The sequence below is a fragment of the Oncorhynchus mykiss genome, chromosome 7, assembly GCF_013265735.2.
Source record: "Oncorhynchus mykiss isolate Arlee chromosome 7, USDA_OmykA_1.1, whole genome shotgun sequence".
Lineage (NCBI taxonomy): Eukaryota > Metazoa > Chordata > Actinopteri > Salmoniformes > Salmonidae > Oncorhynchus > Oncorhynchus mykiss.
The window spans coordinates 59824869-59851006 of NC_048571.1; the positions used below are offsets into that span (position 1 = coordinate 59824869).

At 46.3% G+C, this 26138-nt stretch overlaps 1 protein-coding gene across 1 annotated transcript; it reads left to right on the forward strand.

Moving 5' to 3' along the window:
- Positions 1 to 7854: 7854 nt before the first annotated feature.
- LOC118965358 lies at positions 7855 to 11848 on the forward strand. Its single transcript, XM_036984438.1, has 2 exons — positions 7855 to 11741; positions 11845 to 11848. The coding sequence occupies exons 1-2, from the start codon at positions 7909 to 7911 to the stop codon at positions 11846 to 11848; spliced, it is 3837 nt and encodes a 1278-aa protein (XP_036840333.1). The 5' UTR covers positions 7855 to 7908.
- Positions 11849 to 26138: the final 14290 nt, after the last annotated feature.

Below are 26138 nucleotides of genomic sequence, written 5' to 3' on the forward strand. Positions count from 1 at the left end.
TTCCAAAGTTGTGGCAAAATGGCTTAAGGACAACAAAGTCAATGTATTGGAGTGGCCATCACAAAGCCCTGACCTCAATCCCATAGAAAATGTGTGGGCAGAACTGAAAAAGCGTGTGCGAGCAAGGAGGCCTACTAACCTGACCCAGTTACACCAGCTCTGTCAGGAGGAATGGGCCAAAATTCACCCAACTTATTGTGGGAAGTTTGTGGAAGGCTACTCAAAACGTTTGACTCAAGTTAAACAATTTAAAGGCAATGCTACCAAATACTAATTGAGTGTATGTAAACTTCTGACCCACTGGGAATGTGATGAAATAAATAAAAGCTGAAATAAATAATTCTCTACTATTATTCTGACATTTCACATTCTTAAAATAAAGTGGTGATCCTAACTAACCTAAGACAGGGAATTTTTACTCTGATTAAAGGTCAGGAAATGTGAAAAACTGAGTTTAAATGTATTTGGCTAAGGTGTATGTAAACTTCCGACATCAACTGTATCTGTGATGTAGAACCTCAACACTCTTGCCTCTCCCATAGCCATGTAGTTCAATTTTTTTTTTAACAATGTAAAACAGGATTGATTTGTTCAGCTCAATTATCACCATTTTTAGCAAAGTAATTCTACGCAGTAAGAAATGTTCTTCAATACAATTGAGATTGTATTTTTTCATTTTTAACATTTGTTTGGTATACCAGTAGGTAACACTTCAGATGAGACAAATGCCATTGAAGAAGAACCTTGGATTAGTGGAAATAGAAAACAAGTAGAAAAGGAGCCCCAGATGCCTTGGTACGAAAAAGGTTTAGAAACTGTGATCTGCTGTGTAAAATCAGAGCATAGTACAGTACTACAGTCAGCACTAGGCGTACAGAGGCCCATTATCAGCAACCATCACTCCTGTGTTCCAATGGCTCGTTGTGTTAGCAAATCCAAGTTTATCATTTTAAAAGACTAATTGATCATTAGAAAACCCTTTTGCAATTGTTAGCACAGCTGAAAACTTTTGTTCTGATTTAAAGAATCAATAAAACTGGCCTTCTTTAGACTAGTTGAGTATCTGGAGCATCAGCATTTGTGGGTTCGATTACAGGCTCAAAATGGCTAGAAAAAAATAACTTTCTTCTATAACTCGTCAGTCTATTCTTGTTCTGAGAAATTAAGGCTATTCAATGCGAGAAATGTAACCAGAATAGAAAGAGGAGTGGGAGGCCCCGGTGCACAACTGAGCAAGAGGACAAGTACATTAGTGTCTAGTTTGAGAAACAGACTCTCACAAGTCCTCAACTGGCAACTTCATTAAATAGTACCTGCAAAACACCAGTCTCAACGTCAACAGTGAAGAGGTGACTCAGGGATGCTGGCCTTCTAGGCAGAGTTGCAAAGAAAAAGCCATATCTCAGCCCGGCCAATAAAAATAAAAGATTAAGATGGGCAAAAGAACACAGACACTGGACAGAGGAAGATTGGAAAGAAGTGTTATGGACAGACAAATCTGAAGTTTGAGGTGTTCAGATTGTGGCGAAATCTGCACAGAGCCTTCACCGTGCACTGCCACTTTAAGAGCGCATGAGCAGTAAGGAAGAAGAATATAAAGAGAGCTCGTTCAGCTCTTTGGGGAGGGGCTCTTTGGTGGCGCGACAGTTTGATTGTGTGTGCTGTGCTGCAGAAGTTTTGTTTGGTTTCAGCGTGTGTAGTTTATAGAGTGTTTAACTCAATCATCGGTGTAATCGCTCTAGGTCGTGGTTGTTTTTGTTTGGGACCACGCCCGTTATGGATCGCATGGATTAGTAGCAACATTGTTGCGAAGCTTTAACATACAAACCATCGGACAGTCAGACAGTACACCTGCACGCCTGAAGACCACAGCTAAGACCTCTCTTGTTCTCTTTCTCTTTTTCTCTTCCCTCTATCGTTCCAGTGCTTTACCCTGAAACAGACTCTCTATTTTTCCAATGCACTTCCCATTGAAGTGCATTAGAGCTGGACTATTATTGCCCTGCCTGAAGTATTTGGACATTTTAGTTAAAAGGGAGGTTGCTTGCCAATTGTGTATTGTTATGTGAACTGTATTGAGATGTACTAATGACATGTGGCCGAGAAGACTGGACATTTTTAAGGCCTTTGTTGTGTCGATGAACACCCCCCACATTCATACCCTCTGCACTCATCTACTAGAAAATAATACAGATTATTGCAAATCCTATGTTGATGACTGGGTTCGTTCTTGTATGAAGTTGCTGTTGAATTGCTCTGCCATTATTAGTATTAGTATTATTGTATGAGGTATTCTTGTTTGGGTTACCCCTGTGCTGTGATGTGGGTTTTATATGGTGTGTATTCTCTTTTCTCTCCACTGGCTATCTGGTAAACAGGCTACACTCTAGGCAGTCTCTTCTGCTGATGTGTGTGGGTCTGGTAGTGGTTCTCTCTATTCTACTCTTTTCCTTTCGGCATGGTTAATACCTGCCTGGCGCCCGAACAAAAGCTTTCTTTACCCCTCTCTAATAAATACCGCTACAGAATTGGCGCCCGAACAGGGACCTGAAGAGAAACACCCATGACACCATCCACACAAGGTTGAATCATGTCTTTTGTTGGAACCCCATACTGTGTCAATGTGGACACACCTGATGGTAATCATGTTCGGGATTCTTTCATTGTGGAAGGACTTAATGAACTAATGGAGTTGGATAGCACTGACCCTAATCCCCAGGTTTCTGGCTCACCTATAACATCTCCACCATTACCCTCCCCTCAAACCCTTCCGGTTACCCTGTCCAGAGAGACTGGGAGAGGTGTCTCTGTGATCCCTGGACAACTGGAACATCAATGGACACACACCAATCATAGTTTGACAATGCAGGAGAATGCCATTCGCAAACTCAGTGAATGTGTGGAGGCTCATCAGACAGATATGCAGAGGAGGTTGGATTACCTTCCCTGTCAAATGGAGGAAAACCAACAACAAATTGTTCAGAGACAGAAATATTTACAAGATTCTCTGAAGCAGGATATTCAAGGAAAACTGCACCGGTTCAAAACACAAATGGAAACTAACCATCATCAAGTCATACTCTTTCTTGAGGACGAACAAAAATGGAGAGCAGAGGAGTCAGCCTCTGTTGTGAAGGGAGTGTGTTCTTATCTGAAGGAAGTTATGGAGGACATGAAGAACTCTCTCACAGGGGAACTACGATTTTTGATTGAACAGACTCAAAAGGACATCGTTAATGAGATGGAAAAAGCACAGAAGGCCACAGACCTTCAACTGGAAGGGCTGCACCAGGAGGTAATGCAGTGATTTTCCCTTCTGGACAAATCTTCTGCACCGCCCTCAGGTTTTACCTCTGCCACTGGCTTGGCCAGTAAGGTAATAGGAACAGGTAGTACTACAAAAACCCCTCTGAAGATACTGTTAAACAACAGAACTCCCGCTGCCACTGTCATGCCTCCTCTAGAGCGCTCCCTCCCTATCAAACTACTTTTCCCCACTTTTGGCAGCCCAGAAGATGATGTTGATCCACTGTTTTTCTTATCTAAGTGTAATGATTTTCTTTCTATCCGGCCCCTTACTGACTTGGAGGTTCTGGCCACCCTCCGCAGTGTTCTCCATGGTACAGCAAGAGACTGGTGGGAGATAGCCCGTGAACATGTGTCAACCTGGGAGGAGTTTCAAAAAATATTCCTCTTAGCCTTCCTCTCAGAGGACTATGGGGATGAACTGGCGGAACGTGTTCGTAACAGAGTCCAGGGTGAAGCAGAGCCAATACGGGACTTTGCCTTCTCCTATCGAGTTCTATGTAGAAGATGGAAGGCTGACATTACTGAGCAGGAGATGGTCAAACTCCTTCTTAAGAACATGGTTCCCCGCCTTGCTAGTCAACTTCGAGAACGTGTGCAAAATGTGGATGATCTGGTGCGGCTTGGGACTCAGTTTGAGAAGGACTGGAAGCGCCACCTCCAAACTAAAAACCCGGTTCCCTCATCCCAGTATACCAATAACTCTCCTGGGGCTAAACCGTCTCAGATATTTGTACCCAAGATCCAGGACAAAAGTCCAGTTATGTGTTGGAGGTGTAAAGTCCAACATCCTCCAGATTCTTGCCCGCTCTATGTCCAGCGTCAGGATTCAGGAAAAGGTCGGAAAGGACCGAAGACTGAAAGTCTAGACAGGCGTGGTGGCTTGCATACAATTGGGTCAGCCTTAATGCCCACCATGAAGCCTTTAGACAGCACAGCTAGCGGTCTTATTCCTATTCCGCAACAACTATTGGTTCCTCTGACTGTTAGGAACTGGAGAGGGAAGGCCATAATCGACACAGGGGCATCTTACACCCTGATGCAAGAGGCCCTGTGGCAGAACATGGCATTACCTCATGAGGAGCTACGAACATGGGAGGAGGGACCATTGTACTTGGCCAATGGAGAACCTACCACTCCCTTGGGCTGGATTAGTATAATAATACAACTGCATGGTGAGACTATTAACCTTCCTGTGGCAATTCTTGCAGATTCAAGCCTTGCATTTGCTGTAGTCCTTGGCCTAGACTTCCTGTTCTTCAGTGGACTGACCATCTCGATGTCCGAACCCTCCTATCGGCTGCACTCTGACTATTCTCAGCCTCATCCATTTCAACCTGGTAATGCACTGATTTCAGGTTGGAGCCTGCTACATTATGCAGAGTCCGGACAAGGTCAACTCAGAAACAGAGAAAATATAAAGAGACAAAGACAAAAACATGTTCCACCAGTGAAGTCTGAGAACCCAACTATCACCCTGATTACCGCTGTACCCCCCCTTCTATCAGAGAGCAAAAGCAAACCTGATGCTGATTTCTACATCAAACAAGCGGTGCAACAGGCATGTCTGTCGGATGATGAAAGGTGGCAGCTATCCCAGATGTTGGACGTGAACAGTGAGGTCTGTACTCTTACACTCGGCCGTACAACCGTCTTCAAACACAAAATCTATACCCGGCATGAGGTCCCTATTAAGCAGCGTCCCTACAGGCTGTCCCCCGCCAAACTGGCCATTCTCAATGAACAGCTCAAAAGCATGTTGGAGAATGGAATTGTGGAACCTTCTTTTTCCGGATGGGCTTCTCCGGTTGTCCTGATTCCTAAGAAAGATGGTGGATATCGATTCTGTGTGGACTACAGGAAGCCGAATGCCATAACAGAAAGTGATGCCTACCCTCTACCAAACATAAATGACATACTGGAATCTCTGGCAGGAGCATCCATCTTTAGTAATCTGGATCTGAACAGTGGCTATTGGCAGGTGTCAATGGATCCCGCTAGTCAGGACAAGACTGCCTTTGTCACCCCTGCTGGTTTGTACTCCTTCAAAGTCATGCCTTTTGGTTTGAAGAATGCTCCAGCAACCTTCCAAAGGTTGATGGAGACTGTCCTGGGAGATCTGAGGGGTAGAAATTGTCTTGTGTATCTGGATGACATCATAATCTACTCCTCCTCTGTCGCGGAACATCTGCAAGACATTCAGTCCGTCTTCGACAGACTAAAGGCTGCAGGTTTGACCTTGAACTTGAAGAAGTGTCGTTTCTGTCTGCCAGAACTCAAGTTCCTTGGTCATGTGGTTAATGCTGAAGGTATCCATGCAGATCCAGACAAAGTTGCAGCCGTGCAGGAATTCCCAATTCCCACATCCCTCAAGGCTGTTCAGCGGTTTCTGGGTATGGCTGGATGGTACCACAGGTTTGTGCCTGACTTTTCAAAGGTAGCCGAACCCCTCAATCACCTTAAGAAGAAAGGTGTGAAATTCCAATGGACCCCTGCATGCCAAGGTGCATTTGAAGCACTCAAAAACAGTCTAATTACTCCTCCAGTGCTTGGACATCCTAACCTGAATGCTCATTTCATTGTGTACACGGATGCAAGTCAAACAGGACTTGGAGCAGTCTTGGCTCAACAAACAGGACTTGGAACAGAAGAAGTTCTTGCCTATGCAAGTCGCACCCTTAATTCAGCCGAGAGGAATTATTCAACGACTGAAAGGGAATGCCTCGCTGTGGTCTGGGCTTTGGAGAAATGGAGCTACTACTTGGAGGCAAAGATCTTTACCGTTGTCACAGACCATGCTGCTCTGCAGTGGGTTCTGGCATCAGGCAAGACCAACAGCCGTCTTATTCGCTGGTCTATCAGACTGCAGAAGTTTGACTTCATCATTGATTATCGCAAAGGAAAACTGAACGTTGTACCAGATGCCCTTTCTCGGATTACAGAGACTGCCAATGTTTGTCCTCCCTTGTGCAGTACCTATACTACCGCTAAATGTCTGGATGATGAGTGTATGGAGAGCACAGCAGAAGGATGCTGCCATCATGGCGATCCACAAGAGTCTGTCTGAAGAAGACTCCAAGAGTCGCTTCAATGATAAGTATAGCATAATTCAGGATAAAGTGTATCGAAAAACTCCAAGAGGAGATGGAATACACAGCACCCATTATCGCGTATTCATTCCCTCTACATTGTGTGACCAGATAATCCAAGCTTATCATGCCAATCCCATGAGTGGCCATCTTGGAGTTTTTAAAACTTATCGAAGACTACAAGATGTGGTTTACTGGCCAGGCATGTGGGTTGATACCCGGAAGTTTGTACAGCAGTGTGAAGTCTGCCAGAAATACAAACCAGACATTGGCAGACCTGCCGGGAAAATGCAGCAGACCGTGGTGAACCATCCAAATGAAATGTTGGGAATTGACCTCATGGGACCTTTTCCTCCCAGCCGGGGGACACGGAATGAATTTTTATTGGTGGTAGTGGACTACTACACACACTGGGTGGAGTTGTTTCCCCTCCGCAAAGCCACTGCATCAGCCATTGCTCTAATTCTGCGAAGGGAGGTTTTTACCAGATTTGGAATTCCGGACCAAATCCTCTCTGACCGAGGTCCGCAGTTCATATCAGGAATATACAAAGAGCTCTGTACCTACTGGGGTGTAATTGCCAAGTTGACCACAGCCTACCATCCTCAGACCAACCTGACCGAGAGGGTAAACCGAACCCTGAAGGGGATGATTGCTTCATTCGTGGGGGATCAGCACACAAGGTGGGATCAGCATCTTCCAGAATTTCGCTTTGCACTGAACTCTGCCGGGGAGGGGCTCTTTGGTGGCGCGACAGTTTGATTGTGTGTGCTGTGCTGCAGAAGTTTTGTTTGGTTTCAGCGTGTGTAGTTTATAGAGTGTTTAACTCAATCATCGGTGTAATCGCTCTAGGTCGTGGTTGTTTTTGTTTGGGACCACGCCCGTTATGGATCGCATGGATTAGTAGCAACATTGTTGCGAAGCTTTAACATACAAACCATCGGACAGTCAGACAGTACACCTGCACGCCTGAAGACCACAGCTAAGACCTCTCTTGTTCTCTTTCTCTTTTTCTCTTCCCTCTATCGTTCCAGTGCTTTACCCTGAAACAGACTCTCTATTTTTCCAATGCACTTCCCATTGAAGTGCATTAGAGCTGGACTATTATTGCCCTGCCTGAAGTATTTGGACATTTTAGTTAAAAGGGAGGTTGCTTGCCAATTGTGTATTGTTATGTGAACTGTATTGAGATGTACTAATGACATGTGGCCGAGAAGACTGGACATTTTTAAGGCCTTTGTTGTGTCGATGAACACCCCCCACATTCATACCCTCTGCACTCATCTACTAGAAAATAATACAGATTATTGCAAATCCTATGTTGATGACTGGGTTCGTTCTTGTATGAAGTTGCTGTTGAATTGCTCTGCCATTATTAGTATTATTGTATGAGGTATTCTTGTTTGGGTTACCCCTGTGCTGTGATGTGGGTTTTATATGGTGAAGGAGAATTGGCGCCCGAACAGGGACTTGAAGAGAAACACCCATGACACCATCCACACAAGGTTGAATCATGTCTTTTGTTGGAACCCCATACTGTGTCAATGTGGACACACCTGATGGTAATCATGTTCGGGATTCTTTCATTCAGGAAGGACTCGATGAACTAATGGAGTTGGATAGCACTGCCCCTAATCCCCAGGCTTCTGGCTCACCTATAACATCTCCACCCTTACCCTCTCCTCAAACCCTTCCGGTTACCCTGTCCAGAGAGACTGGGAGAGGTGTCTCTGTGATCCCTGGACAACTGGAACATCAATGGACACACACCAATCATAGTTTGACAATGCAGGAGAATGCCATTCGTAAACTCAGTGAATGTGTGGAGGCTCATCAGACAGATGTGCAGAGGAGGTTGGATTACCTTCCCTGTCAAATGGAGGAAAACCAACAACAAATTGTTCAGAGACAGAAATATTTACAAGATTCTCTGAAGCAGGATATTCAAGGAAAACTGCACCGGTTCAAAACACAAATGGAAACTACCCATCATCAAGTCATACTCTTTCTTGAGGATGAACAAAAACAGAGAGCAGAGGAGTCAGCCTCTGTTGTGAAGGGAGTGTGTTCTTATCTGAAGGAAGTTATGGAGGACATGAAGAACTCTCTCACAGGGGAACTACGATTTTTGATTGAACAGACTCAAAAGGACACCGTTAATGAGATGGAAAAAGCACAGAAGGCCACAGACCTTCAACTGGAAGGGCTGCACCAGGAGGTAATGCAGTGCTTTTCCCTTCTGGACAAATCTTCTGCACCGCCCTCAGGTTTTACCTCTGCCACTGGCTTGGCCAGTAAGGTAATAGGAACAGGTAGTACTACAAAAACCCCTCTGAAGATACTGTTAAACAACAGAACTCCCGCTGCCACTGTCATGCCTCCTCTAGAGCGCTCCCTCCCTATCAAACTACTTTTCCCCACTTTTGGCAGCCCAGAAGATGATGTTGATCCACTGTTTTTCTTATCTAAGTGTAATGATTTTCTTTCTATCCGGCCCCTTACTGACTTGGAGGTTCTGGCCACCCTCCGCAGTGTTCTCCATGGTACAGCAAGAGACTGGTGGGAGATAGCCCGTGAACATGTGTCAACCTGGGAGGAGTTTCAAAAAATATTCCTCTTAGCCTTCCTCTCAGAGGACTATGGGGATGAACTGGCGGAACGTGTTCGTAACAGAGTCCAGGGTGAAGCAGAGCCAATACGGGACTTTGCCTTCTCCTATCGAGTTCTATGTAGAAGATGGAAGGCTGACATTACTGAGCAGGAGATGGTCAAACTCCTTCTTAAGAACATGGTTCCCCGCCTTGCTAGTCAACTTCGAGAACGTGTGCAAAATGTGGATGATCTGGTGCGGCTTGGGACTCAGTTTGAGAAGGACTGGAAGCGCCACCTCCAAACTAAAAACCCGGTTCCCTCATCCCAGTATACCAATAACTCTCCTGGGGCTAAACCGTCTCAGATATTTGTACCCAAGATCCAGGACAAAAGTCCAGTTATGTGTTGGAGGTGTAAAGTCCAACATCCTCCAGATTCTTGCCCGCTCTATGTCCAGCGTCAGGATTCAGGAAAAGGTCGGAAAGGACCGAAGACTGAAAGTCTAGACAGGCGTGGTGGCTTGCATACAATTGGGTCAGCCTTAATGCCCACCATGAAGCCTTTAGACAGCACAGCTAGCGGTCTTATTCCTATTCCGCAACAACTATTGGTTCCTCTGACTGTTAGGAACTGGAGAGGGAAGGCCATAATCGACACAGGGGCATCTTACACCCTGATGCAAGAGGCCCTGTGGCAGAACATGGCATTACCTCATGAGGAGCTACGAACATGGGAGGAGGGACCATTGTACTTGGCCAATGGAGAACCTACCACTCCCTTGGGCTGGATTAGTATAATAATACAACTGCATGGTGAGACTATTAACCTTCCTGTGGCAATTCTTGCAGATTCAAGCCTTGCATTTGCTGTAGTCCTTGGCCTAGACTTCCTGTTCTTCAGTGGACTGACCATCTCGATGTCCGAACCCTCCTATCGGCTGCACTCTGACTATTCTCAGCCTCATCCATTTCAACCTGGTAATGCACTGATTTCAGGTTGGAGCCTGCTACATTATGCAGAGTCCGGACAAGGTCAACTCAGAAACAGAGAAAATATAAAGAGACAAAGACAAAAACATGTTCCACCAGTGAAGTCTGAGAACCCAACTATCACCCTGATTACCGCTGTACCCCCCCTTCTATCAGAGAGCAAAAGCAAACCTGATGCTGATTTCTACATCAAACAAGCGGTGCAACAGGCATGTCTGTCGGATGATGAAAGGTGGCAGCTATCCCAGATGTTGGACGTGAACAGTGAGGTCTGTACTCTTACACTCGGCCGTACAACCGTCTTCAAACACAAAATCTATACCCGGCATGAGGTCCCTATTAAGCAGCGTCCCTACAGGCTGTCCCCCGCCAAACTGGCCATTCTCAATGAACAGCTCAAAAGCATGTTGGAGAATGGAATTGTGGAACCTTCTTTTTCCGGATGGGCTTCTCCGGTTGTCCTGATTCCTAAGAAAGATGGTGGATATCGATTCTGTGTGGACTACAGGAAGCCGAATGCCATAACAGAAAGTGATGCCTACCCTCTACCAAACATAAATGACATACTGGAATCTCTGGCAGGAGCATCCATCTTTAGTAATCTGGATCTGAACAGTGGCTATTGGCAGGTGTCAATGGATCCCGCTAGTCAGGACAAGACTGCCTTTGTCACCCCTGCTGGTTTGTACTCCTTCAAAGTCATGCCTTTTGGTTTGAAGAATGCTCCAGCAACCTTCCAAAGGTTGATGGAGACTGTCCTGGGAGATCTGAGGGGTAGAAATTGTCTTGTGTATCTGGATGACATCATAATCTACTCCTCCTCTGTCGCGGAACATCTGCAAGACATTCAGTCCGTCTTCGACAGACTAAAGGCTGCAGGTTTGACCTTGAACTTGAAGAAGTGTCGTTTCTGTCTGCCAGAACTCAAGTTCCTTGGTCATGTGGTTAATGCTGAAGGTATCCATGCAGATCCAGACAAAGTTGCAGCCGTGCAGGAATTCCCAATTCCCACATCCCTCAAGGCTGTTCAGCGGTTTCTGGGTATGGCTGGATGGTACCACAGGTTTGTGCCTGACTTTTCAAAGGTAGCCGAACCCCTCAATCACCTTAAGAAGAAAGGTGTGAAATTCCAATGGACCCCTGCATGCCAAGGTGCATTTGAAGCACTCAAAAACAGTCTAATTACTCCTCCAGTGCTTGGACATCCTAACCTGAATGCTCATTTCATTGTGTACACGGATGCAAGTCAAACAGGACTTGGAGCAGTCTTGGCTCAACAAACAGGACTTGGAACAGAAGAAGTTCTTGCCTATGCAAGTCGCACCCTTAATTCAGCCGAGAGGAATTATTCAACGACTGAAAGGGAATGCCTCGCTGTGGTCTGGGCTTTGGAGAAATGGAGCTACTACTTGGAGGCAAAGATCTTTACCGTTGTCACAGACCATGCTGCTCTGCAGTGGGTTCTGGCATCAGGCAAGACCAACAGCCGTCTTATTCGCTGGTCTATCAGACTGCAGAAGTTTGACTTCATCATTGATTATCGCAAAGGAAAACTGAACGTTGTACCAGATGCCCTTTCTCGGATTACAGAGACTGCCAATGTTTGTCCTCCCTTGTGCAGTACCTATACTACCGCTAAATGTCTGGATGATTCCTTTCCTCTGGATGATGAGAGTGTATGGAGAGCACAGCAGAAGGATGCTGCCATCATGGCGATCCACAAGAGTCTGTCTGAAGAAGACTCCAAGAGTCGCTTCAATGATAAGTATAGCATAATTCAGGATAAAGTGTATCGAAAAACTCCAAGAGGAGATGGAATACACAGCACCCATTATCGCGTATTCATTCCCTCTACATTGTGTGACCAGATAATCCAAGCTTATCATGCCAATCCCATGAGTGGCCATCTTGGAGTTTTTAAAACTTATCGAAGACTACAAGATGTGGTTTACTGGCCAGGCATGTGGGTTGATACCCGGAAGTTTGTACAGCAGTGTGAAGTCTGCCAGAAATACAAACCAGACATTGGCAGACCTGCCGGGAAAATGCAGCAGACCGTGGTGAACCATCCAAATGAAATGTTGGGAATTGACCTCATGGGACCTTTTCCTCCCAGCCGGGGGACACGGAATGAATTTTTATTGGTGGTAGTGGACTACTACACACACTGGGTGGAGTTGTTTCCCCTCCGCAAAGCCACTGCATCAGCCATTGCTCTAATTCTGCGAAGGGAGGTTTTTACCAGATTTGGAATTCCGGACCAAATCCTCTCTGACCGAGGTCCGCAGTTCATATCAGGAATATACAAAGAGCTCTGTACCTACTGGGGTGTAATTGCCAAGTTGACCACAGCCTACCATCCTCAGACCAACCTGACCGAGAGGGTAAACCGAACCCTGAAGGGGATGATTGCTTCATTCGTGGGGGATCAGCACACAAGGTGGGATCAGCATCTTCCAGAATTTCGCTTTGCACTGAACTCTGCCGGGGAGGGGCTCTTTGGTGGCGCGACAGTTTGATTGTGTGTGCTGTGCTGCAGAAGTTTTGTTTGGTTTCAGCGTGTGTAGTTTATAGAGTGTTTAACTCAATCATCGGTGTAATCGCTCTAGGTCGTGGTTGTTTTTGTTTGGGACCACGCCCGTTATGGATCGCATGGATTAGTAGCAACATTGTTGCGAAGCTTTAACATACAAACCATCGGACAGTCAGACAGTACACCTGCACGCCTGAAGACCACAGCTAAGACCTCTCTTGTTCTCTTTCTCTTTTTCTCTTCCCTCTATCGTTCCAGTGCTTTACCCTGAAACAGACTCTCTATTTTTCCAATGCACTTCCCATTGAAGTGCATTAGAGCTGGACTATTATTGCCCTGCCTGAAGTATTTGGACATTTTAGTTAAAAGGGAGGTTGCTTGCCAATTGTGTATTGTTATGTGAACTGTATTGAGATGTACTAATGACATGTGGCCGAGAAGACTGGACATTTTTAAGGCCTTTGTTGTGTCGATGAACACCCCCCACATTCATACCCTCTGCACTCATCTACTAGAAAATAATACAGATTATTGCAAATCCTATGTTGATGACTGGGTTCGTTCTTGTATGAAGTTGCTGTTGAATTGCTCTGCCATTATTAGTATTATTGTATGAGGTATTCTTGTTTGGGTTACCCCTGTGCTGTGATGTGGGTTTTATATGGTGAAGGAGAATTGGCGCCCGAACAGGGACTTGAAGAGAAACACCCATGACACCATCCACACAAGGTTGAATCATGTCTTTTGTTGGAACCCCATACTGTGTCAATGTGGACACACCTGATGGTAATCATGTTCGGGATTCTTTCATTCAGGAAGGACTCGATGAACTAATGGAGTTGGATAGCACTGCCCCTAATCCCCAGGCTTCTGGCTCACCTATAACATCTCCACCCTTACCCTCTCCTCAAACCCTTCCGGTTACCCTGTCCAGAGAGACTGGGAGAGGTGTCTCTGTGATCCCTGGACAACTGGAACATCAATGGACACACACCAATCATAGTTTGACAATGCAGGAGAATGCCATTCGTAAACTCAGTGAATGTGTGGAGGCTCATCAGACAGATGTGCAGAGGAGGTTGGATTACCTTCCCTGTCAAATGGAGGAAAACCAACAACAAATTGTTCAGAGACAGAAATATTTACAAGATTCTCTGAAGCAGGATATTCAAGGAAAACTGCACCGGTTCAAAACACAAATGGAAACTACCCATCATCAAGTCATACTCTTTCTTGAGGATGAACAAAAACAGAGAGCAGAGGAGTCAGCCTCTGTTGTGAAGGGAGTGTGTTCTTATCTGAAGGAAGTTATGGAGGACATGAAGAACTCTCTCACAGGGGAACTACGATTTTTGATTGAACAGACTCAAAAGGACACCGTTAATGAGATGGAAAAAGCACAGAAGGCCACAGACCTTCAACTGGAAGGGCTGCACCAGGAGGTAATGCAGTGCTTTTCCCTTCTGGACAAATCTTCTGCACCGCCCTCAGGTTTTACCTCTGCCACTGGCTTGGCCAGTAAGGTAATAGGAACAGGTAGTACTACAAAAACCCCTCTGAAGATACTGTTAAACAACAGAACTCCCGCTGCCACTGTCATGCCTCCTCTAGAGCGCTCCCTCCCTATCAAACTACTTTTCCCCACTTTTGGCAGCCCAGAAGATGATGTTGATCCACTGTTTTTCTTATCTAAGTGTAATGATTTTCTTTCTATCCGGCCCCTTACTGACTTGGAGGTTCTGGCCACCCTCCGCAGTGTTCTCCATGGTACAGCAAGAGACTGGTGGGAGATAGCCCGTGAACATGTGTCAACCTGGGAGGAGTTTCAAAAAATATTCCTCTTAGCCTTCCTCTCAGAGGACTATGGGGATGAACTGGCGGAACGTGTTCGTAACAGAGTCCAGGGTGAAGCAGAGCCAATACGGGACTTTGCCTTCTCCTATCGAGTTCTATGTAGAAGATGGAAGGCTGACATTACTGAGCAGGAGATGGTCAAACTCCTTCTTAAGAACATGGTTCCCCGCCTTGCTAGTCAACTTCGAGAACGTGTGCAAAATGTGGATGATCTGGTGCGGCTTGGGACTCAGTTTGAGAAGGACTGGAAGCGCCACCTCCAAACTAAAAACCCGGTTCCCTCATCCCAGTATACCAATAACTCTCCTGGGGCTAAACCGTCTCAGATATTTGTACCCAAGATCCAGGACAAAAGTCCAGTTATGTGTTGGAGGTGTAAAGTCCAACATCCTCCAGATTCTTGCCCGCTCTATGTCCAGCGTCAGGATTCAGGAAAAGGTCGGAAAGGACCGAAGACTGAAAGTCTAGACAGGCGTGGTGGCTTGCATACAATTGGGTCAGCCTTAATGCCCACCATGAAGCCTTTAGACAGCACAGCTAGCGGTCTTATTCCTATTCCGCAACAACTATTGGTTCCTCTGACTGTTAGGAACTGGAGAGGGAAGGCCATAATCGACACAGGGGCATCTTACACCCTGATGCAAGAGGCCCTGTGGCAGAACATGGCATTACCTCATGAGGAGCTACGAACATGGGAGGAGGGACCATTGTACTTGGCCAATGGAGAACCTACCACTCCCTTGGGCTGGATTAGTATAATAATACAACTGCATGGTGAGACTATTAACCTTCCTGTGGCAATTCTTGCAGATTCAAGCCTTGCATTTGCTGTAGTCCTTGGCCTAGACTTCCTGTTCTTCAGTGGACTGACCATCTCGATGTCCGAACCCTCCTATCGGCTGCACTCTGACTATTCTCAGCCTCATCCATTTCAACCTGGTAATGCACTGATTTCAGGTTGGAGCCTGCTACATTATGCAGAGTCCGGACAAGGTCAACTCAGAAACAGAGAAAATATAAAGAGACAAAGACAAAAACATGTTCCACCAGTGAAGTCTGAGAACCCAACTATCACCCTGATTACCGCCGTACCCCCCCTTCTATCCGAGAGCAAAAGCGAACCTGATGCTGATTTCTACATCAAACAAGCGGTGGAACAGGCATGTGTGTCGGATGATGAAAGGTGGCAGCTATCCCAGATGTTGGACGTGAACAGTGAGGTCTGTACTCTTACACTCGGCCGTACAACCGTCTTCAAACATAAAATCTATACCCGGCATGAGGTCCCCATTAAGCAGCGTCCCTACAGGCTGTCCCCCGCCAAACTGGCAATTCTCAATGAACAGCTCAAAAGCATGTTGGAGAATGGAATTGTGGAACCTTCTTTTTCTGGATGGGCTTCTCCGGTTGTCCTGATTCCTAAGAAAGATGGTGGATATCGATTCTGTGTGGACTACAGGAAGCCGAATGCCATAACAGAAAGTGATGCCTACCCTCTACCAAACATAAATGACATACTGGAATCTCTGGCAGGAGCATCCATCTTTAGTAATCTGGATCTGAACAGTGGCTATTGGCAGGTGTCAATGGATCCCGCTAGTCAGGACAAGACTGCCTTTGTCACCCCTGCTGGTTTGTACTCCTTCAAAGTCATGCCTTTTGGTTTGAAGAATGCTCCAGCAACCTTCCAAAGGTTGATGGAGACTGTCCTGGGAGATCTGAGGGGTAGAAATTGTCTTGTGTATCTGGATGACATCATAATCTACTCCTCCTCTGTCGCGGAACATCTGCAAGACATTCAGTCCGTCTTCGACAGACTAAAGGCTGCAGGTTTGACCTTGAACTTGAAGAAGTGTCGTTTCTGTCTGCCAGAACTCAAGTTCCTTGGTCATGTGGTTAATGCTGAAGGTATCCATGCAGATCCAGACAAAGTTGCAGCCGTGCAGGAATTCCCAATTCCCACATCCCTCAAGGCTGTTCAGCGGTTTCTGGGTATGGCTGGATGGTACCACAGGTTTGTGCCTGACTTTTCAAAGGTAGCCGAACCCCTCAATCACCTTAAGAAGAAAGGTGTGAAATTCCAATGGACCCCTGCATGCCAAGGTGCATTTGAAGCACTCAAAAACAGTCTAATTACTCCTCCAGTGCTTGGACATCCTAACCTGAATGCTCATTTCATTGTGTACACGGATGCAAGTCAAACAGGACTTGGAGCAGTCTTGGCTCAACAAACAGGACTTGGAACAGAAGAAGTTCTTGCCTATGCAAGTCGCACCCTTAATTCAGCCGAGAGGAATTATTCAACGACTGAAAGGGAATGCCTCGCTGTGGTCTGGGCTTTGGAGAAATGGAGCTACTACTTGGAGGCAAAGATCTTCACCGTTGTCACAGACCATGCTGCTCTGCAGTGGGTTCTGGCATCAGGCAAGACCAACAGCCGTCTTATTCGCTGGTCTATCAGACTGCAGAAGTTTGACTTCATCATTGAGTATCGCAAAGGAAAACTGAACGTTGTACCAGATGCCCTTTCTCGGATTACAGAGACTGCCAATGTTTGTCCTCCCTTGTGCAGTACCTATACTACCGCTAACTGTCTGGATGATTCCTTTCCTCTGGATGATGAGAGTGTATGGAGAGCACAGCAGAAGGATGCTGCCATCATGGTGATCCACAAGAGTCTGTCTGAAGAAGACTCCAAGAGTCGCTTCAATGATAAGTATAGCATAATTCAGGATAAAGTGTATCGAAAAACTCCAAGAGGAGATGGAATACACAGCACCCATTATCGCGTCTTCATTCCCTCTACATTGTGTGACCAGATAATCCAAGCTTATCATGCCAATCCCATGAGTGGCCATCTTGGAGTTTTTAAAACTTATCGAAGACTACAAGAGGTGGTTTACTGGCCAGGCATGTGGGTTGATACCCGGAAGTTTGTACAGCAGTGTGAAGTCTGCCAGAAATACAAACCAGACATTGACAGACCTGCTGGGAAAATGCAGCAGACCGTGGTGAACCATCCAAATGAAATGTTGGGAATTGACCTCATGGGACCTTTTCCTCCCAGCCGGGGGACACGGAATGAATTTTTATTGGTGGTAGTGGACTACTACACACACTGGGTGGAGTTGTTTCCCCTCCGCAAAGCCACTGCATCAGCCATTGCTCTAATTCTGCGAAGGGAGGTTTTTACCAGATTCGGAATTCCGGACCAAATCCTCTCTGACCGAGGTCCGCAGTTCATATCAGGAATATACAAAGAGCTCTGTACCTACTGGGGTGTAATTGCCAAGTTGACCACAGCCTACCATCCTCAGACCAACCTGACCGAGAGGGTAAACCGAACCCTGAAGGGGATGATTGCTTCATTCGTGGGGGATCAGCACACAAGGTGGGATCAGCATCTTCCAGAATTTCGCTTTGCACTGAACTCTGCCGTGCAGGAGACTTCTGGGGTCACTCCCGCCGAACTCCACCTGGGAAGACCACTAAAAGGACCGATGGACAGGGTCTTGCAAAGTTCGAATGTTTCACCTGACTGCCCAGCGTTTGATGCCGTACAACACCACCACACCTTGCTAGCCAGAGTGGAGGCTAGCAAAACCAAAGCCAAACAACGACAGCTGAGAAACTATGACAAACATAGACGAGACGTGTGTTTTCCACCCCAGTCTCGTGTCTGGGTACGTTCACATCATCTGTCAAAGGCATCTAAGAAGTTCACTGCCAAGCTAGCTTCGAGATGGAAAGGTCCATACCGTGTAGTGCAGCAGTTGGGACCAGTGAACTACTTGGTCTGTTTGGAGGACACTGGGGAAGATGTCAGGACAGTGCATGTTGTTGACCTAAAGCCCTGCTACCCTACGGCAGAAGAGCTGGATCGCAGGCAAAAGCAACACCTGCAGGACCTCTTCGTGGAGGACTCTGATGAGGAGGACTTCCCTGGTTTTGTGTAGCAGGAACATGAACCTGTCAAAGCCTGCATCCTCTCTGTTTCTACAGGCATTGTTTTTTCATGGGGGGAGGAGTGTGGCGAAATCTGCACAGAGCCTTCACCGTGCACTGCCACTTTAAGAGCGCATGAGCAGTAAGGAAGAAGAATATAAAGAGAGCTCGTTCAGCTCTTTGGGGAGGGGCTCTTTGGTGGCGCGACAGTTTGATTGTGTGTGCTGTGCTGCAGAAGTTTTGTTTGGTTTCAGCGTGTGTAGTTTATAGAGTGTTTAACTCAATCATCGGTGTAATCGCTCTAGGTCGTGGTTGTTTTTGTTTGGGACCACGCCCGTTATGGATCGCATGGATTAGTAGCAACATTGTTGCGAAGCTTTAACATACAAACCATCGGACAGTCAGACAGTACACCTGCACGCCTGAAGACCACAGCTAAGACCTCTCTTGTTCTCTTTCTCTTTTTCTCTTCCCTCTATCGTTCCAGTGCTTTACCCTGAAACAGACTCTCTATTTTTCCAATGCACTTCCCATTGAAGTGCATTAGAGCTGGACTATTATTGCCCTGCCTGAAGTATTTGGACATTTTAGTTAAAAGGGAGGTTGCTTGCCAATTGTGTATTGTTATGTGAACTGTATTGAGATGTACTAATGACATGTGGCCGAGAAGACTGGACATTTTTAAGGCCTTTGTTGTGTCGATGAACACCCCCCACATTCATACCCTCTGCACTCATCTACTAGAAAATAATACAGATTATTGCAAATCCTATGTTGATGACTGGGTTCGTTCTTGTATGAAGTTGCTGTTGAATTGCTCTGCCATTATTAGTATTAGTATTATTGTATGAGGTATTCTTGTTTGGGTTACCCCTGTGCTGTGATGTGGGTTTTATATGGTGTGTATTCTCTTTTCTCTCCACTGGCTATCTGGTAAACAGGCTACACTCTAGACAGTCTCTTCTGCTGATGTGTGTGGGTCTGGTAGTGGTTCTCTCTATTCTACTCTTTTCCTTTCGGCATGGTTAATACCTGCCTGGCGCCCGAACAAAAGCTTTCTTTACCCCTCTCTAATAAATACCGCTACAGAATTGGCGCCCGAACAGGGACCTGAAGAGAAACACCCATGACACCATCCACACAAGGTTGAATCATGTCTTTTGTTGGAACCCCATACTGTGTCAATGTGGACACACCTGATGGTAATCATGTTCGGGATTCTTTCATTGTGGAAGGACTTAATGAACTAATGGAGTTGGATAGCACTGACCCTAATCCCCAGGTTTCTGGCTCACCTATAACATCTCCACCATTACCCTCCCCTCAAACCCTTCCGGTTACCCTGTCCAGAGAGACTGGGAGAGGTGTCTCTGTGATCCCTGGACAACTGGAACATCAATGGACACACACCAATCATAGTTTGACAATGCAGGAGAATGCCATTCGCAAACTCAGTGAATGTGTGGAGGCTCATCAGACAGATATGCAGAGGAGGTTGGATTACCTTCCCTGTCAAATGGAGGAAAACCAACAACAAATTGTTCAGAGACAGAAATATTTACAAGATTCTCTGAAGCAGGATATTCAAGGAAAACTGCACCGGTTCAAAACACAAATGGAAACTAACCATCATCAAGTCATACTCTTTCTTGAGGACGAACAAAAATGGAGAGCAGAGGAGTCAGCCTCTGTTGTGAAGGGAGTGTGTTCTTATCTGAAGGAAGTTATGGAGGACATGAAGAACTCTCTCACAGGGGAACTACGATTTTTGATTGAACAGACTCAAAAGGACATCGTTAATGAGATGGAAAAAGCACAGAAGGCCACAGACCTTCAACTGGAAGGGCTGCACCAGGAGGTAATGCAGTGATTTTCCCTTCTGGACAAATCTTCTGCACCGCCCTCAGGTTTTACCTCTGCCACTGGCTTGGCCAGTAAGGTAATAGGAACAGGTAGTACTACAAAAACCCCTCTGAAGATACTGTTAAACAACAGAACTCCCGCTGCCACTGTCATGCCTCCTCTAGAGCGCTCCCTCCCTATCAAACTACTTTTCCCCACTTTTGGCAGCCCAGAAGATGATGTTGATCCACTGTTTTTCTTATCTAAGTGTAATGATTTTCTTTCTATCCGGCCCCTTACTGACTTGGAGGTTCTGGCCACCCTCCGCAGTGTTCTCCATGGTACAGCAAGAGACTGGTGGGAGATAGCCCGTGAACATGTGTCAACCTGGGAGGAGTTTCAAAAAATATTCCTCTTAGCCTTCCTCTCAGAGGACTATGGGGATGAACTGGCGGAACGTGTTCGTAACAGAGTCCAGGGTGAAGCAGAGCCAATACGGGACTTTGCCTTCTCCTATCGAGTTCTATGTAGAAGATGGAAGGCTGACATTACTGAGCAGGAGATGGTCAAACTCCTTCTTAAGAACATGGTTCCCCGCCTTGCTAGTCAACTTCGAGAACGTGTGCAAAATGTGGATGATCTGGTGCGGCTTGGGACTCAGTTTGAGAAGGACTGGAAGCGCCACCTCCAAACTAAAAACCCGGTTCCCTCATCCCAGTATACCAATAACTCTCCTGGGGCTAAACCGTCTCAGATATTTGTACCCAAGATCCAGGACAAAAGTCCAGTTATGTGTTGGAGGTGTAAAGTCCAACATCCTCCAGATTCTTGCCCGCTCTATGTCCAGCGTCAGGATTCAGGAAAAGGTCGGAAAGGACCGAAGACTGAAAGTCTAGACAGGCGTGGTGGCTTGCATACAATTGGGTCAGCCTTAATGCCCACCATGAAGCCTTTAGACAGCACAGCTAGCGGTCTTATTCCTATTCCGCAACAACTATTGGTTCCTCTGACTGTTAGGAACTGGAGAGGGAAGGCCATAATCGACACAGGGGCATCTTACACCCTGATGCAAGAGGCCCTGTGGCAGAACATGGCATTACCTCATGAGGAGCTACGAACATGGGAGGAGGGACCATTGTACTTGGCCAATGGAGAACCTACCACTCCCTTGGGCTGGATTAGTATAATAATACAACTGCATGGTGAGACTATTAACCTTCCTGTGGCAATTCTTGCAGATTCAAGCCTTGCATTTGCTGTAGTCCTTGGCCTAGACTTCCTGTTCTTCAGTGGACTGACCATCTCGATGTCCGAACCCTCCTATCGGCTGCACTCTGACTATTCTCAGCCTCATCCATTTCAACCTGGTAATGCACTGATTTCAGGTTGGAGCCTGCTACATTATGCAGAGTCCGGACAAGGTCAACTCAGAAACAGAGAAAATATAAAGAGACAAAGACAAAAACATGTTCCACCAGTGAAGTCTGAGAACCCAACTATCACCCTGATTACCGCTGTACCCCCCCTTCTATCAGAGAGCAAAAGCAAACCTGATGCTGATTTCTACATCAAACAAGCGGTGCAACAGGCATGTCTGTCGGATGATGAAAGGTGGCAGCTATCCCAGATGTTGGACGTGAACAGTGAGGTCTGTACTCTTACACTCGGCCGTACAACCGTCTTCAAACACAAAATCTATACCCGGCATGAGGTCCCTATTAAGCAGCGTCCCTACAGGCTGTCCCCCGCCAAACTGGCCATTCTCAATGAACAGCTCAAAAGCATGTTGGAGAATGGAATTGTGGAACCTTCTTTTTCCGGATGGGCTTCTCCGGTTGTCCTGATTCCTAAGAAAGATGGTGGATATCGATTCTGTGTGGACTACAGGAAGCCGAATGCCATAACAGAAAGTGATGCCTACCCTCTACCAAACATAAATGACATACTGGAATCTCTGGCAGGAGCATCCATCTTTAGTAATCTGGATCTGAACAGTGGCTATTGGCAGGTGTCAATGGATCCCGCTAGTCAGGACAAGACTGCCTTTGTCACCCCTGCTGGTTTGTACTCCTTCAAAGTCATGCCTTTTGGTTTGAAGAATGCTCCAGCAACCTTCCAAAGGTTGATGGAGACTGTCCTGGGAGATCTGAGGGGTAGAAATTGTCTTGTGTATCTGGATGACATCATAATCTACTCCTCCTCTGTCGCGGAACATCTGCAAGACATTCAGTCCGTCTTCGACAGACTAAAGGCTGCAGGTTTGACCTTGAACTTGAAGAAGTGTCGTTTCTGTCTGCCAGAACTCAAGTTCCTTGGTCATGTGGTTAATGCTGAAGGTATCCATGCAGATCCAGACAAAGTTGCAGCCGTGCAGGAATTCCCAATTCCCACATCCCTCAAGGCTGTTCAGCGGTTTCTGGGTATGGCTGGATGGTACCACAGGTTTGTGCCTGACTTTTCAAAGGTAGCCGAACCCCTCAATCACCTTAAGAAGAAAGGTGTGAAATTCCAATGGACCCCTGCATGCCAAGGTGCATTTGAAGCACTCAAAAACAGTCTAATTACTCCTCCAGTGCTTGGACATCCTAACCTGAATGCTCATTTCATTGTGTACACGGATGCAAGTCAAACAGGACTTGGAGCAGTCTTGGCTCAACAAACAGGACTTGGAACAGAAGAAGTTCTTGCCTATGCAAGTCGCACCCTTAATTCAGCCGAGAGGAATTATTCAACGACTGAAAGGGAATGCCTCGCTGTGGTCTGGGCTTTGGAGAAATGGAGCTACTACTTGGAGGCAAAGATCTTTACCGTTGTCACAGACCATGCTGCTCTGCAGTGGGTTCTGGCATCAGGCAAGACCAACAGCCGTCTTATTCGCTGGTCTATCAGACTGCAGAAGTTTGACTTCATCATTGATTATCGCAAAGGAAAACTGAACGTTGTACCAGATGCCCTTTCTCGGATTACAGAGACTGCCAATGTTTGTCCTCCCTTGTGCAGTACCTATACTACCGCTAAATGTCTGGATGATTCCTTTCCTCTGGATGATGAGAGTGTATGGAGAGCACAGCAGAAGGATGCTGCCATCATGGCGATCCACAAGAGTCTGTCTGAAGAAGACTCCAAGAGTCGCTTCAATGATAAGTATAGCATAATTCAGGATAAAGTGTATCGAAAAACTCCAAGAGGAGATGGAATACACAGCACCCATTATCGCGTATTCATTCCCTCTACATTGTGTGACCAGATAATCCAAGCTTATCATGCCAATCCCATGAGTGGCCATCTTGGAGTTTTTAAAACTTATCGAAGACTACAAGATGTGGTTTACTGGCCAGGCATGTGGGTTGATACCCGGAAGTTTGTACAGCAGTGTGAAGTCTGCCAGAAATACAAACCAGACATTGGCAGACCTGCCGGGAAAATGCAGCAGACCGTGGTGAACCATCCAAATGAAATGTTGGGAATTGACCTCATGGGACCTTTTCCTCCCAGCCGGGGGACACGGAATGAATTTTTATTGGTGGTAGTGGACTACTACACACACTGGGTGGAGTTGTTTCCCCTCCGCAAAGCCACTGCATCAGCCATTGCTCTAATTCTGCGAAGGGAGGTTTTTACCAGATTTGGAATTCCGGACCAAATCCTCTCTGACCGAGGTCCGCAGTTCATATCAGGAATATACAAAGAGCTCTGTACCTACTGGGGTGTAATTGCCAAGTTGACCACAGCCTACCATCCTCAGACCAACCTGACCGAGAGGGTAAACCGAACCCTGAAGGGGATGATTGCTTCATTCGTGGGGGATCAGCACACAAGGTGGGATCAGCATCTTCCAGAATTTCGCTTTGCACTGAACTCTGCCGGGGAGGGGCTCTTTGGTGGCGCGACAGTTTGATTGTGTGTGCTGTGCTGCAGAAGTTTTGTTTGGTTTCAGCGTGTGTAGTTTATAGAGTGTTTAACTCAATCATCGGTGTAATCGCTCTAGGTCGTGGTTGTTTTTGTTTGGGACCACGCCCGTTATGGATCGCATGGATTAGTAGCAACATTGTTGCGAAGCTTTAACATACAAACCATCGGACAGTCAGACAGTACACCTGCACGCCTGAAGACCACAGCTAAGACCTCTCTTGTTCTCTTTCTCTTTTTCTCTTCCCTCTATCGTTCCAGTGCTTTACCCTGAAACAGACTCTCTATTTTTCCAATGCACTTCCCATTGAAGTGCATTAGAGCTGGACTATTATTGCCCTGCCTGAAGTATTTGGACATTTTAGTTAAAAGGGAGGTTGCTTGCCAATTGTGTATTGTTATGTGAACTGTATTGAGATGTACTAATGACATGTGGCCGAGAAGACTGGACATTTTTAAGGCCTTTGTTGTGTCGATGAACACCCCCCACATTCATACCCTCTGCACTCATCTACTAGAAAATAATACAGATTATTGCAAATCCTATGTTGATGACTGGGTTCGTTCTTGTATGAAGTTGCTGTTGAATTGCTCTGCCATTATTAGTATTATTGTATGAGGTATTCTTGTTTGGGTTACCCCTGTGCTGTGATGTGGGTTTTATATGGTGAAGGAGAATTGGCGCCCGAACAGGGACTTGAAGAGAAACACCCATGACACCATCCACACAAGGTTGAATCATGTCTTTTGTTGGAACCCCATACTGTGTCAATGTGGACACACCTGATGGTAATCATGTTCGGGATTCTTTCATTCAGGAAGGACTCGATGAACTAATGGAGTTGGATAGCACTGCCCCTAATCCCCAGGCTTCTGGCTCACCTATAACATCTCCACCCTTACCCTCTCCTCAAACCCTTCCGGTTACCCTGTCCAGAGAGACTGGGAGAGGTGTCTCTGTGATCCCTGGACAATTGGAACATCAATGGACACACACCAATCATAGTTTGACAATGCAGGAGAATGCCATTCGTAAACTCAGTGAATGTGTGGAGGCTCATCAGACAGATGTGCAGAGGAGGTTGGATTACCTTCCCTGTCAAATGGAGGAAAACCAACAACAAATTGTTCAGAGACAGAAATATTTACAAGATTCTCTGAAGCAGGATATTCAAGGAAAACTGCACCGGTTCAAAACACAAATGGAAACTACCCATCATCAAGTCATACTCTTTCTTGAGGATGAACAAAAACAGAGAGCAGAGGAGTCAGCCTCTGTTGTGAAGGGAGTGTGTTCTTATCTGAAGGAAGTTATGGAGGACATGAAGAACTCTCTCACAGGGGAACTACGATTTTTGATTGAACAGACTCAAAAGGACACCGTTAATGAGATGGAAAAAGCACAGAAGGCCACAGACCTTCAACTGGAAGGGCTGCACCAGGAGGTAATGCAGTGCTTTTCCCTTCTGGACAAATCTTCTGCACCGCCCTCAGGTTTTACCTCTGCCACTGGCTTGGCCAGTAAGGTAATAGGAACAGGTAGTACTACAAAAACCCCTCTGAAGATACTGTTAAACAACAGAACTCCCGCTGCCACTGTCATGCCTCCTCTAGAGCGCTCCCTCCCTATCAAACTACTTTTCCCCACTTTTGGCAGCCCAGAAGATGATGTTGATCCACTGTTTTTCTTATCTAAGTGTAATGATTTTCTTTCTATCCGGCCCCTTACTGACTTGGAGGTTCTGGCCACCCTCCGCAGTGTTCTCCATGGTACAGCAAGAGACTGGTGGGAGATAGCCTGTGAACATGTGTCAACCTGGGAGGAGTTTCAAAAAATATTCCTCTTAGCCTTCCTCTCAGAGGACTATGGGGATGAACTGGCGGAACGTGTTCGTAACAGAGTCCAGGGTGAAGCAGAGCCAATACGGGACTTTGCCTTCTCCTATCGAGTTCTATGTAGAAGATGGAAGGCTGACATTACTGAGCAGGAGATGGTCAAACTCCTTCTTAAGAACATGGTTCCCCGCCTTGCTAGTCAACTTCGAGAACGTGTGCAAAATGTGGATGATCTGGTGCGGC